Here is a 12984-nt window from a genome sequence, read left to right on the forward strand (position 1 = left end):
GTCAAGGCATCGGAAGCGCATCTTCAACAACCCAATGGTTTGCTCGATGATGGACCTGGTTGAAATGTGGCTGGCATTGTAGCGCTCTTCAGCCTCGTTAGCTGGCCTCCTGATCAGCATCATTAGCCACTTCTTCAGGGGGTAGCCTTTGTCACCAAGGAGTCACCTGTTAAGTTGGTTTGGCGGATTGAAAAGCGGAGGAACACTAGCGTGCCGCAGGATGAAAGAGTCATGGCAACTACCACAGAACTTGGCGCAAACATGCAAAAACTCCTTCTTGTGGTTACACACCAGCTGTACGTTGAGGGAGTGGAAGCCCTTTCGGTTGACAAAGATAGCTGGGTTATGATGGAGTGCCCTAAGGGCCACATGTGTGCAGTTTATGATGCGCTGCACCATTGGCAAGCCTGCCATATTTGCAAAGCCAACTGAACGCACGGTTATTCTTGCTTGATCCCTTGAGAACTGGATGTAATTGTGCGCCTTTGCGAAAAGGGCATCGGTAACCTGCGTGATGCAACTGTGGGCGTCCGACTGGGAGATGCCGCTGATGTCTGCTGATGATCCCTGGAAGGATCCTGAGGCAAAAAAGTTGAATGCGGTGGTGACTTTGACAGCCACTGGTAAGGGGTGTCCACCCGCTCTTCTGGGTTCCAGGTGTTGGTGCAGCAGTGCGCAGATGTCTCAGACAACCTCTCGCCAAAGTCTCAGCCTCCTTTGGCACTGCTGCTCACTCATGTTAAGGTAGCTCATCCTCTGTCTGTAAACCCTCTGTGGGGGGTATCTCCTGTGGCGAGGTGCCTCGATGCGCTGTTGCCTTCTGCCCTGTGCAGCATCACGTGGCTGAGCAGGAGGTTGGGGCTCCTGCTGCTGAGCTGCCTGGTTCTGCTGCTGCCCTGGATGGTCCTCATCCTCATCTGAGGTCCATGGTGAAAGGAAATGAATGGTTCCCATGCTGCTTGCAGATGCCTCTGTTGGGGAAGCGCTCATTCCAAGCGGGGAGAGGGTCTTCCAAAGAGGTCCCACAGTTGATAGATAGAAGCTGCAGCACCTCCGACTTTGGTAGGCCTGCTAAAACTGCTGAAAGATATTTTAAAGCAAAGTTCTGCCACCTGCAACTAATCCCTGATGAAAGCTCCATTTTAATGGTGGAGTTGCAGCTGTGAGGAGGCCACCCACTTGTCAACCCGCCAGGTTTAGCTGACGTGGTTTAGGAGGGTCATGGAACACGCTGAAAATGTGGAAAAATAACGAGGGCCTCTCAGAGGCCCTTAACTACTATTTAAGGCTCTTAACAACCTCTCTGGCCTGCTGGAGGTGGGACCGATTCCCACCCAGCAAAACCGCCCCCGGCAAAATTGCGCGGAGGCAGGTTGGAGGTGGGTTCCAAACCTGCACGATTTTCCCATCTTTCCCGCCTTGAAACCTGCCTCTTCGGGGCTGGGAAAATTGGTCCCAATGTCTTTCACATCCTCAAGGTGTTCAAAAGTGCTTCACAGCCAATTAATTACTTTTGAAGTGAAATCACTTTTAATTGGGGAAATCCAGTAGCTAATTTGCACACAGAAGGTCCCACTATCAGCAAATGAGATAAATTACCAATTAATCTGTTTTGGCCGTATCAGTTGAGAAATGAATATTGGTCAGGACACTGGGAAAATTTCCCGTTATTCCCCGAGTAGTGCTTATGTTTATCTAAACTTGGTTTAATAAGTTTAAATTAAAATATGAGAAAACATTGCTTCGGAGGAATAGAATTACTATGATGAATAAAACCAGTTTTTTTAAAACCACAGGACTTTCGCAGAAGGCTGGAATATGTTAGAACATTGTGCACAATTTTCCTGTATCTTGTATCTATGGTGCCATTTTTTTTGCATATTGTCGCTTTACACACTACAGCATCAAGGTGATAAGTGGGGAGTGCAGAGTGGAGAGTTGGCAAGAGGCATACATTGGCTATCTTACCATTTCTGGGTGTATTCTTGGATTGGATCATTATTTTTGTGGTGGCATTCTTACTGACTTTCTATTATTACCGAAACACCCTTCTTAAGGTTAAAAATGGATACCAACGGCTGATGGTTTGTCAGAAGTGTGAATTTTTGGCCCTGCAGGTAATGATTAAACTTCTTCACTCCCCATACAAGGCTGAGAGCCTCCCTATCGATCTGCGCATAGTTGCGCTCAGCGGAGGTCAATGATCTGGATGCAAACGCGACTGGCCTTTCCGTGCCATTTGGCAACTTGTGTGAGAGTACTGCCCCAATACCATATGGAGAAGCATCACAAGCCAACCGAATAGGCAGTGTCGGGTTGAAGTGAGCCAACACTTCCTCTGAGGTGATCAATTCTTTGCTTTTGCAAAATGCCTTCTTATAGTTTTTGCTCCATTCCCATGGTACCCCCTTCTGTAAAAGAGCGTTCAGCGGGTGCAGTACCGTGGATAGATTCGGTAGAAACTTATGGTAATAGTTAATCAATCCCAGAAACGACCTCAACTGAGAGACATTATCCGGAGCGGGAGCCTTGACAACTGCCTCTATCTTGTCAGGAGACTTATGAAGCCCCTCCCGGTCAATGACATGACCACAGTACGAGATCCGCTTCTGAAAGAACTCACATTTCTGCCGATTAACTCTAAGTCCATACTCTTTCAGTCTGTTGAGCACCAGTTCCAAGTTTGCGAGGTGTTCTTCATCACCATCACCTGTAATCAGAATATCATTCAGGTAACATTGTGTGCCTGGAATTCCCTGTAATACCTGCTCCATGGCCCTCTGCCAAATTGCTGGAGCCGATGCCACTCCAAAAACCAGCCTATTATACCGGTACAAACCTCTATGCGTGTTGATTGTGAGGTACTGGCGTGACTCTTCATCAACCTCCATCTGCAAGTACGCCTGCGCCAGGTCTATCTTGGTGAAGTGTTTCCCACCAGACAACGAAGCAAAAATATCCTCAATCCACGGAAGCGGATACTGCACCGTGTGAAGCACCGGATTAACGGTGATCTTGAAATCTCCACAGATGCGAACCTTCCCTGGTTCTCCTGGCTTGTTGCTCGAAGGACGTTTCATAACGGGAACAATGGGCATAGCCCACTCACTCCAATCTACCTTAGACAGTGCACCTGAGCGTTCTAGTGCTTCCAGTTCTGCTTCTACAGTAGGTCGTATTGCATAGGGTACCGGTCTGGTTTTAAAAAATTTTGGTTGTGCATGTTCATCAATCTTGATGTTTGCCGTAATTCCTTTCAGTGTTCCCAGTCCTTGCTGGAACACCTCTTTAGCATCATCCAATATTTTGGACAATCGTTTAGGTTTGACATCTGTTTCCCCGGAATCTACCGTTAGTGCTTTTAAGGAATGCCAGTCCATATTCATTTTCCTAATCCACTCCCGTCCCAGTAGTGGTGGACCTCCTTCAGGTAGCACATATAAGTCCATTACTTGGCTTTCTTCGCCCTTGTGGACCACTTTTACCTCTATCTTTCCGATGGGGTACACTCTTTGCCCCGTGTATGTTTTCAATATAATCTCCGCATCCCGTAGGGGAATATGTTGGAATAACCTTTTGTAATCTTTCTTATTCATGACCGTCAATGCCGATCCAGTGTCCAATTCCATCTTTACTTGGACTCCTGCTATCTGAAGAGTGACCCAAATTGTCTGGAGATCTGCATCCTTACCAACGTTGTGTACTCTTAAGCTACCCAGTTCATTACTGCTAGCGTCTGAATCTGATTTCTGTTCGTTCGAACTGGTCTTTGTCACCTTGTGCACCTTTATGTATTTTCCTTGCGGTGACTTTTTGTTGCTGGTCTTCTTTCCTGACCGGCATACTTTAGCTATGTGGCCAAGCCTGCCACACGTTCTGCATTCTTGGTTTTTAAACCAACACTGGTTCTGATCGTGTGTTGTCTTTCCACAACGATAACATTTTACAGTACTCAAACCCAATTTATTTGTACTGTGTTCCGGTGACCGTAGCTGCATTACTGCCGTGCCTCTCGCTGCGGCTTCGTGTGCTGCTGCCATAGTGACCGCTTTCTCAAGCGTCAGCTCATTCTCCTCGAGCAGTCGCTTTTGTGTATCTTCTTTTGATAATCCACACACAAATTTATCTCTTAGCGCGTCTGTCAGTCCCGTTCCAAACTGACAGTACTTTGCCAGCTTACGCAATTCCATTAAATATTCAGCATTGCTTTCATCCTTCAACTGCCTTCTGCTGTAAAATTTAAATCGTTCCGCTAGCATCAGCGGCGTGGGGTTTAGATGATTTTTCAGGACAGTAACAATCTCCTCGAACATCTTATCCGCCGGTTCATCTGGTGATAAAAGGTGTTTCAATTGCCCGTATGTCTTCGCACCCATTAAGTTCAATAACGTTAGTGCTTTCTCTGCATCTGGGATTTTATTTGCTTTACAATAATTTTGTATGCGTTCTACATACATGGCCCAATCTTCGATATCGCCATCAAAGGTATCAATGTTCCCATGTTTAGGCATCGTTGCAATTTATTTTATCCCAAGATGGCGGCTTCCCGCTCTTGTCTTCGTCCTCCGCCTACAAAATGGCGGTTTTCCCGCGCTTGGCGGTCTTCACCCACTGGCTGCAATGGCGTTTGGCGTGCCGCTGCTGCTCCCCTTTCCCAGCGGTTAGTAACTCCCCCGACGCTGTCTCCGCTTCACCGTGGCTCCCTCGGGCATTCGCGCTTCCCCGATGTCGCGCCTCGCAGCCCTTCTGACAGCCCGGTTATTAGTACCGGCTGCGTTCGCCTTCACCGCCGCTCTCACGCCTTCAGTCGCCCCAGACGCTGCGCCTTTTTGGCCCGAAAGCGGCCCGGCCCTTATCACCAGCCGCGATCGATGTCCCCGCGCTGCGCCTTTCGGCCCGAATGCGGCCCGGCCCTTATCTCCGGTCGCGATTGATCTCACCGCCCTTATTCCTCCGTCTTCCTCCCCCCGTCTGTGCAGCCAACGCGGCCGACTTTCTGCTCGCGTCGCTGACCGGCTTACCCACCACTGAGGTAGAAAGAAGATAGCTGACTGCCGCTGATGGAGGCTTCGAGTTCAGGATGTCTTCTGCACTCCGGGTTCTCGATGCCTGCCGCGCGACGTGTCTTCCAGCAGGGTGATGAGGGTGGATGCCTCTCTTCGACGCCCGTTCTGTGGACGAAGCCGCCGTGGATATAAACTGCCGCAGGGTAAGAATCGGACTCGTCGCTACTGTTAAGTCTGTGTGTTCCAGTTGTATTAAGATTAATTACTGACACAGACTACAAGAATAAAGTTCAACAGGTCTTTACTAGTTGGAGGTCAGGACTATACTGAATACAATATCGCTACACAGCAGCCAGAGAAAGTAGTACATCTCTTCAGGTGGAACAGGCTTAAGTTCTCTTAAGGTGGAACAGGTTACATACACCACAACTTCCCCTTCATAAAACCATGCTGACTTTGTCCTATTAAATTATGATTATCCAAATGTCCTGTTACTGTCTCCTTAATAATGGACTCCAAAATTTTACCTACCACAGATGTTAGGCTAACCGGTCTATAGTTTCCAGCCTTCTGTCCACTGCCCTTTTTAAATAAGGGTGTCACATTAGCAGTTTTCCAGTCTGCCGGGACCTTTGCCGAGTCCAGGGAGTTTTGGAAAATTATTACCAATGCATCCACAATCCCTACCGCCACTTCCCTCAAAACCCTAGGATGTAAGCCATCAGGTCCAGGTGATTTATCCGCCTTGAGTCCCATTATTTTACCGAGTACCACTTCCTTAGTGATTTTTATCGTGTTTAGCTTCTCCCCCCCCCCCTTTAGCCCCCTGTTTGTCCAGTGTTGGGATATTCTTAGTGTCTTCTACTGTAAAGACTGAAGTAAAATATTCATTCAGTGTTTTTGCCATCTCCATATTTCCCACCATTAATTTCCTGGTCTCATCCTCTAAGGGACCAACATTTACTTTAGCCACACTTTTTCTTTTTATATAACTATAAAAACTCTTACTATCTGTTTTTATATTTTTTGCTAATTTACTTTCATAATCTATCTTCCCTTTTTTAATCAATCTTTTTGTTATTTTTTGCTGTCTTTTAAAGTTTTCCCAATCCTCTATCCTCCCACTAGATTTGGCTACCTTATATGCCCTTGTTTTTAGTTGAATACTATCCTTAATTTCTTTACTTAGCCACGGATGGCTGTCTTTTCTTTTACACCCTTTTCTTCTCAGTGAATATATATTTTTTGGAAGTTGTAAAATAACTCCTTAAATGTACACCACTGATCATGTATCGTCTTACCCTTTAATCTATTTTCCCAATCCACTCTACTCAATTCCGCTCTCATACCTTCATAGTCTCCTTTATTCAAGCTTAGCACGCTTGTTTGAGATCCAACCTTCTCACCCTCTAATTGAATATGGAATTCAACCATATTATGGTCACTCATTCCAAGGGGATCCTTTACTAGGACATTTTTAATTAATCCTGTCTCGTTACACAGGACCAGATCTAAGGTTGCTTGCCCCCTGGTCGGTTCAGTTACATACTGCTCAAGAAACCCATCCCTAATACACTCAATGAACTCATCCTCAAGGCAGCCCTGCCCAATTTGATTTGTCCAATTAATATGATAGTTAAAATCCCCCATAATTATAGATGTTCCCTTATTACAAGCCTCAACTATTTCCTGATTGATACTCCGTCCAACAGAGTTGCCGCTGTTCGGAGGCCTATAGACTACGCCCACTAGTGTTTTTTCCCCTTATTATTCCTTACCTCCACCCAAACTGTTTCATTATCCTGATCTTTTGACCCAATATCATTTCTCTGTATTACAGTGATTCCTTCCTTTATTAACATAGCCCCCCCACCTCCCCTTCCTTCCTGCCTGTCCTTCCTGATCGTTAAATAACCTGGTATGTTTAATTCCCAGGCATTGTCACCCTGCAGCCATGTTTCTGTAATGGCCACAAGATCATACCCATATGTAGTTATTTGTGCCATTAACTCGTCTATTTTGTTACGAATGCTACGTGCATTCAGATAGAGAACTTTCAAATATGTTTTGTGACACGTAGTTCCTGCTTTTGCCCTTTTTATTACTTTACCTTTTACTCCATACCTTCTGCCCCTTCCTGACACGCTCTGGTTTTTAATTTCCCCACTGCTACCTATGTCTATGACCTTCTCTGTTGTTATTTTTATTATTTGCTCTCTAGGAACCTCCCCCCCACTAGTTAGTTTAAAGCCCTCTCTACAGCCCTAGTTATATGATCCGCCAGGACTCTAGTCCCAGCACTGGCCAAGTGAAGCCCGTCCCAACGGAACGGCTCCCTCCTGCCCCAGTACTGGTGCCAGTGTCCCAGGAAGCAAAACCCATTTCTCCCACACCAGTCTTTGAGCCACGCATTTAACTCTCTAATTTTATTTGTCCTAGCCAAATTCGCTCGTGGCTCAGGTAATAATCCAGAGATTATTACCCTTGTGGTTCTGCTTTTTAATTTGGCCCCTAGCTGCTCAAACTCCCTCAGCAGAACCTCCTTCCTTGTCCTATCTATGTCATTGGTACCAACATGGACCACGACAACTGGATCCTCCCCCTCCCACTCCAAGTTTCTCTCCAGTCCAGAGGAGATGTCCTTAACCCTGGCACCGGGCAGGCAACACAGCCTTCGGGACTCTCGCTCTCGGCTGCAATGAACTCTATCTATCCCCCTAACGATACTATCCCCTACCACTACAACATTTCTTTTAACTCCCCCCACTTGAATGGCCCCCTGCTCCACGGTGCTGTGGTCAGGTTGCTCATCCTCCCCGCAGTCCCTGTTCCCATCCTCACAGGGAGTAAGAGCCTCGAACGTGTTGGACAAGTGCAAGGGCTACGGCTCCTCCAACACTACCTCCTGGATCCCCGTACCTGCCTCACTTCTAGTCACACCATCCTGACCCTGGCCACAGACTACATCTGAATTAATTAATCTAATTGGTGTGAATACCTCGTGATACACAGAGTCCAGGTAACTCTCCCCCTCCCTGATGTGTCTCAGTGTTTGAAGCTCGGACTCCAGCTCTTCAACACGGAGCCAGAGTTCCTCGAGCAGCCAACACTTACTGCAAATGTGATCACCGTGAGCATCAATGGTGTCCACCAGCTCCCACATATTGCAGCAGCAACACATCGCCTGATCTCCCATTCTATGTAATTAATTAAATTTATTAATATTATTCTTAAATACCCTCTGCCTCGATTCTAGATGGTGAATATCACACCTTAGAAACTATAAACCAAAGAGATTTAAGTTTAAAAAGGGAGAAATACTTACCAACCAATCATGAGCCATTCTTGCTATGTTAATGACAGATTCACTTTCTAATTTTCAAAGTTTCTCAGTAACTTTTATTTATTGCTATGGTTAATGCTAATTCAGCAAGAGATGATATAGGTTTATCCCAGTAAATCTTGGAGGAGCAATAGAGCTGTGTTCATTGTAGCTATTTTGAACATTTGTGCCAATGTTTTGTCAGGTGTGAGTGCCTCGTGGTAGGGTCAAGGCTGTGCAACCACAGTGTTCAAGCGCCAACTCAAGGATACGTGCTGCTATATTCATAACATTTTGCTTCTATTATTCACACAAATTTATAAAAATCCTATTACTCAAAGGATTGTAGTTTGCTCATGGTTATACTTTTTTTTGTTTTTGAAGATTAAATTAATTTTGTCAGTTTCTCCAACCTATGGCATTTAAATTCATTAAGTTTTCAAGATAAACTATTTTTTTATTGTGTTCAGGTCGGCACAGATCAGTACAATTCTTGTTGCTACCAGTGAGAAGATCTACCCTCTCCTATGGCAAGGCTCCTTGTTCAGCAACATAACAAACATCTAAATAAAGTACCCAGAAATTGTGTGACCTTGGAACAGAATCTTGGTAGGGGGTCAATATTTGGAGCAAAACTGGGATCCACCGGGTTACCAACCCTTTTTTACTAACCAGCAAAGTGTGCTCAGGGGATGGTGGGGTTGCTGCTTCTGACTGTCCCACTTATGTTGTTGCAGCACTTTTGAGGCTTGTCTGGGGATATTCCCAGGCTCTCTCAGGAATTTCACAGACATGCCCTGATAAAGCTAGATTATGAGCGCAGTTGCAGGTCTCAGTTTGGGCCTAGTGAAGGCTGGAAGAGTGAGCAGTTCAATGGTAACCCACCTGGTTATTTATGTAGTTGTGGTGGGGTTTTTTTTTCATGGAATGTGGGTGTCGCTGGCGCCCATCCCTAATTGCCCTTGAGAAGGTGGTGGTGAGCTGCCTTCTTGAACTGCTGCAGTCCGTGTGGTGAAGGTACTCCCACAGTGCTGTTAGGTAGGGAGTTTCAGGATTTTGACCCAACGACGATGAAGGATCGGCAATATATTTCTAAGTCAGGATGGTATGTGACTTGGAGGGTAACTTGGAGGTGTTGGTGTTCCCATGCGCCTGCTGCCCTTGTCCTTCTAGGTGGAAGAGGTCGCTGGTTTGGGAGGTGTTGCCGAAGAAGCCTTGGTGAGTTGATGCAGTGCAAGAAGGCAAGAGCCTCATTGAACACTGCTCCAGGTGTTCCAGGGAGAATTTTTTAAATTCAGCTGACCTTTATCTTTGGCCTGATTTGGGCCTCTAGCTCTACCTTGGAGGGGGGAGTGCCACTCTGAGTTCTGCATATGCTGTGGCTCAGGAGCTCTTACTGCAACATCCTGCAGGCTTGGGTACCCACTCCCAATATTTAAATTACCCTGTTCCTAGAATTTGGGACAAGATCACCAGTAAGTCAAATCACTGAGTGGCAGTTTCACCCTGCTGCACTTCTGGTGGTGCAGTCGCCGACTGGTGTTTATTTTTTAGTATGTATGATAAATATCAGTTACATTGAATGATAGTCAGGCTTTGCTTAAGTCTGGAAAAGTACCCTCCCTCTCTCTCAAACATCAGAGCACATCTCTAATGATAGAGGGAGGGCTAACAAGTGAGGGAGAACTGCTGTACAACAATACCAGACCAGCTTTGGTGCTAAAAGAATAGTGACCCAACCCAATGATATTCCTAAACAAGGCATGGTAGTTCTTGTGCACCCCTTCCCAGCTATGGTCTTATCTTGAACTGTAAACACCACTGTATTAGTATATGCAACTATACAAACATGCATAGTATCAATGTAATTTGTGTGAATGAATGGTTCTGCAAATGCTATGTGATGAAAACTTTCAACTGCACCAGTACAGAAACCATTGTAAGATTCAGAAATAAACAGAAAATTAAAAAAAGAAGAAATGGTGGACTCCTACTAATTCTGGCAATTTCAGGGTAAGTTTTGTGAGGCTACATTTCTGGCATGGAACTATGGGCCACAAATTGCGGTCAGCGGTGTACCTCCGGAGTATGCGGCCGACCTGACAAAAGAATACACACCTACCTGATGGCAGGCCTCCTTGCGCTCTGACGCTGCAAGTAGGAGAGCAACGTAATGGCCAATGGATCCCAGGGACGCAGCCTGAGCGGAAGCGTACCTGGGATCACGTGGACCTGGTCCTCCAAACAGAAAACAGATTGTCATTCATTCATTTAAATTACTACAATACTCATTACTACAGCTTTTAGAATACTATCAGATTTAGCTTTTATCGTGGGAATCCAATTTATTACTCATAATTCCCACTTGTAAACAAATACTGTGCACTGCAGAAAGTTATGATTTTTTTTTTAAAAACCTGCAGCTTAAACATACACCAGGATTGTTTCTCATGAAAGTTTTTAAGTCATTTAATTTTTAAGAAAGCATTTTTTTCATCTCTGGTATCCCCCTAACCCTGTGGAAACAGACCCTACGTCTGTTTCCGCCAGCCGTAAAATTTCCGTGTAATTGCTGGGCAGTTGGTGGGCAAATAGCCCAACTCTGGGCCAGCAATTAGGTTTTCGGAGGCAGAGTGGATGGCCTGTTAATGCGTATGTTGACAGACTGCAAGTTCTGGATTTAGCGCATGTGCTTAAATCCTAAACTTGCGGTGGATATCAAAGGCATTATGATGGCGTAATCTGAGAATATCCCAACACTGGACAAACATGGGGTAAAGGCCAGATAGGCATTCATAAACTTGGCTCTTGTATCTCTGAAGAGGTGGCCCTGGATCCTGTGTCTCCTTTAAGGGTAAAGTTTTGTGTTTAAATCTTTTTGGCATAGAACATTGCATGATGGGAGTGCATACCAGGGATTAGGCCATGCACCCAAATTCACAATATATGGTCCTGTTAACTCCCCCCTCCCACATGATTGGCCTTTTACAAGGACTTAAGCAATCAACTTTTTCTTTTTTCTAATTTTCCTGAACCCACATTAGATTGGGAGCATTGCACAGAATAATGGCAGGAATAGATAAATAGTCCAGTACTACTTTTTACTGGTCTGGCACCCGTGCTTGTGCACATCTTTTTGTAGAAATTAACACTCAGAGGAAAATTTGGCCAACAGTTACTTCTTGCTTCTATTGACTAGTTGGCAGCTAAACTGCAACCATGTTTACGTTAAAAAATTTTAATGTAATTGATAAAAGGCCACTTTGTATGAAGGTGGTAAAATAAAACCTTGTCAGTATATAAATAATGGTATAAAACTACCGATATATGTTCCAGTGTAAATGCTCAAGTTCATGAAACTGATATCGGTATCTTTCCAGCCTTTCAGTCCATGATTGTCATGACTAGTGAGAGGTCACTGATGTTTGTGTAAATTTGTGGATGTTTACATTTTGATGTCAACAATGTACGCATCATAAATTCCATGATTTGAAACTGGTGTGAATATGGATTTATTTTTACTTAATTGTAGGTGTACTGTAAATAGAGCAAATGCTAATCTTATTAACACATGACTGAATGTTAAAACCATGGCAGGGTCCTATTTACGTCATAGGACTCTGAACTTTGCATATGTATGAGGCCCTTGTGTGCCTACGGGGGAGGGGGGGTGCTGAGAGTTTCAATTGGACCATATATGTAGGTGAGCATTTTGAAACAACCAATTGTAAGTAGGGTAATCCCTCAAATATTTGAGCCATATAGGTAAATTCATACATGTATTAAACCATTTATTGTAGTATTTGCAAAAGAACATGGAAATAATCATAGCCCTTACACTTCCCACTCTAGATATTTATTTTGTTGAAGCCTTTTGGAAGAGATTTGTCCTATGCAACCTGACCAAATTAGCACTGATTTCTACATAAATTGTGTTCTGCATGTTCCAAATGTGTCCCCTTGTTGACAAGTATATCATTTTACATTAGCTTCACAGGAAGGGTTTGACAGGATTCTTTAAAGCAAGTTTCTTGAAAAAACAATTTATGTTATTTTCTCCTTGCAGAGTATTGGCAAGTGCAGGAAAAGAGCTGACGGATAATTTCCTGATGGCACTGGCAGAGCGAGAGGACGCCAACCGCAGCGGGAAAATGACTGTGAGTACATAATCAAGGATTTAACCTGTATGTAATTTATTTTTATATTGGAGGAAACTGCACAAGGATTGATCTGTAATCTCAACAGGATTTACTTTGAATAATATAAGTGGGGTGAAATTAGTCTTTGGCAGTGGCGCAGAACGGGCGATAACATTCCACGGAAAAGAAAATCAGGCGGGGTGTAAAACGAGCTGCCAATTCGTTATCACTCTTTGTTTTGCGCTCCCACCAAAGACCAATTTCACCCCCAGGGTCTTGTCATGGGACCAAAGCTTCACCTTTCCTTTAACTGAAAAGTACATTTATGTCATTGACCTCTTTAAGAACTACCTCAGCATTTTACAGGACTTTACAAGCAGCTTCAGCTGCAGCTTTCAGGTGTGTTCAATGAATATTCTACAGGGGTGAATTTCTTTGGGACTTCTCCCACTCTGCTGACATAACTTCAACAGGCGTTCAGTGGAAACCCTGTTTATGGCGGTGGAGTGGGAGAAGC

At 44.7% G+C, this 12984-nt stretch overlaps 1 protein-coding gene across 1 annotated transcript in view; it reads left to right on the forward strand.

Moving 5' to 3' along the window:
- The window catches only part of cfap299 (cilia and flagella associated protein 299), a 1221566-nt gene that overhangs the window by 425611 nt on the left and 782971 nt on the right, over window positions 1-12984 (forward strand). Inside the window, exon 3 of the mRNA XM_086004005.1 lies at window positions 12395-12485. Within this exon, the coding sequence (XP_085860131.1) occupies window positions 12395-12485 (91 nt within the window). The remainder of the gene's footprint in view (window positions 1-12394; window positions 12486-12984) is intronic.

The sequence above is a fragment of the Somniosus microcephalus genome, chromosome 2 (assembly GCF_052327205.1).
Source record: "Somniosus microcephalus isolate GS21.2 chromosome 2, FLI_Smic_1.0, whole genome shotgun sequence".
NCBI lineage: Eukaryota > Metazoa > Chordata > Chondrichthyes > Squaliformes > Somniosidae > Somniosus > Somniosus microcephalus.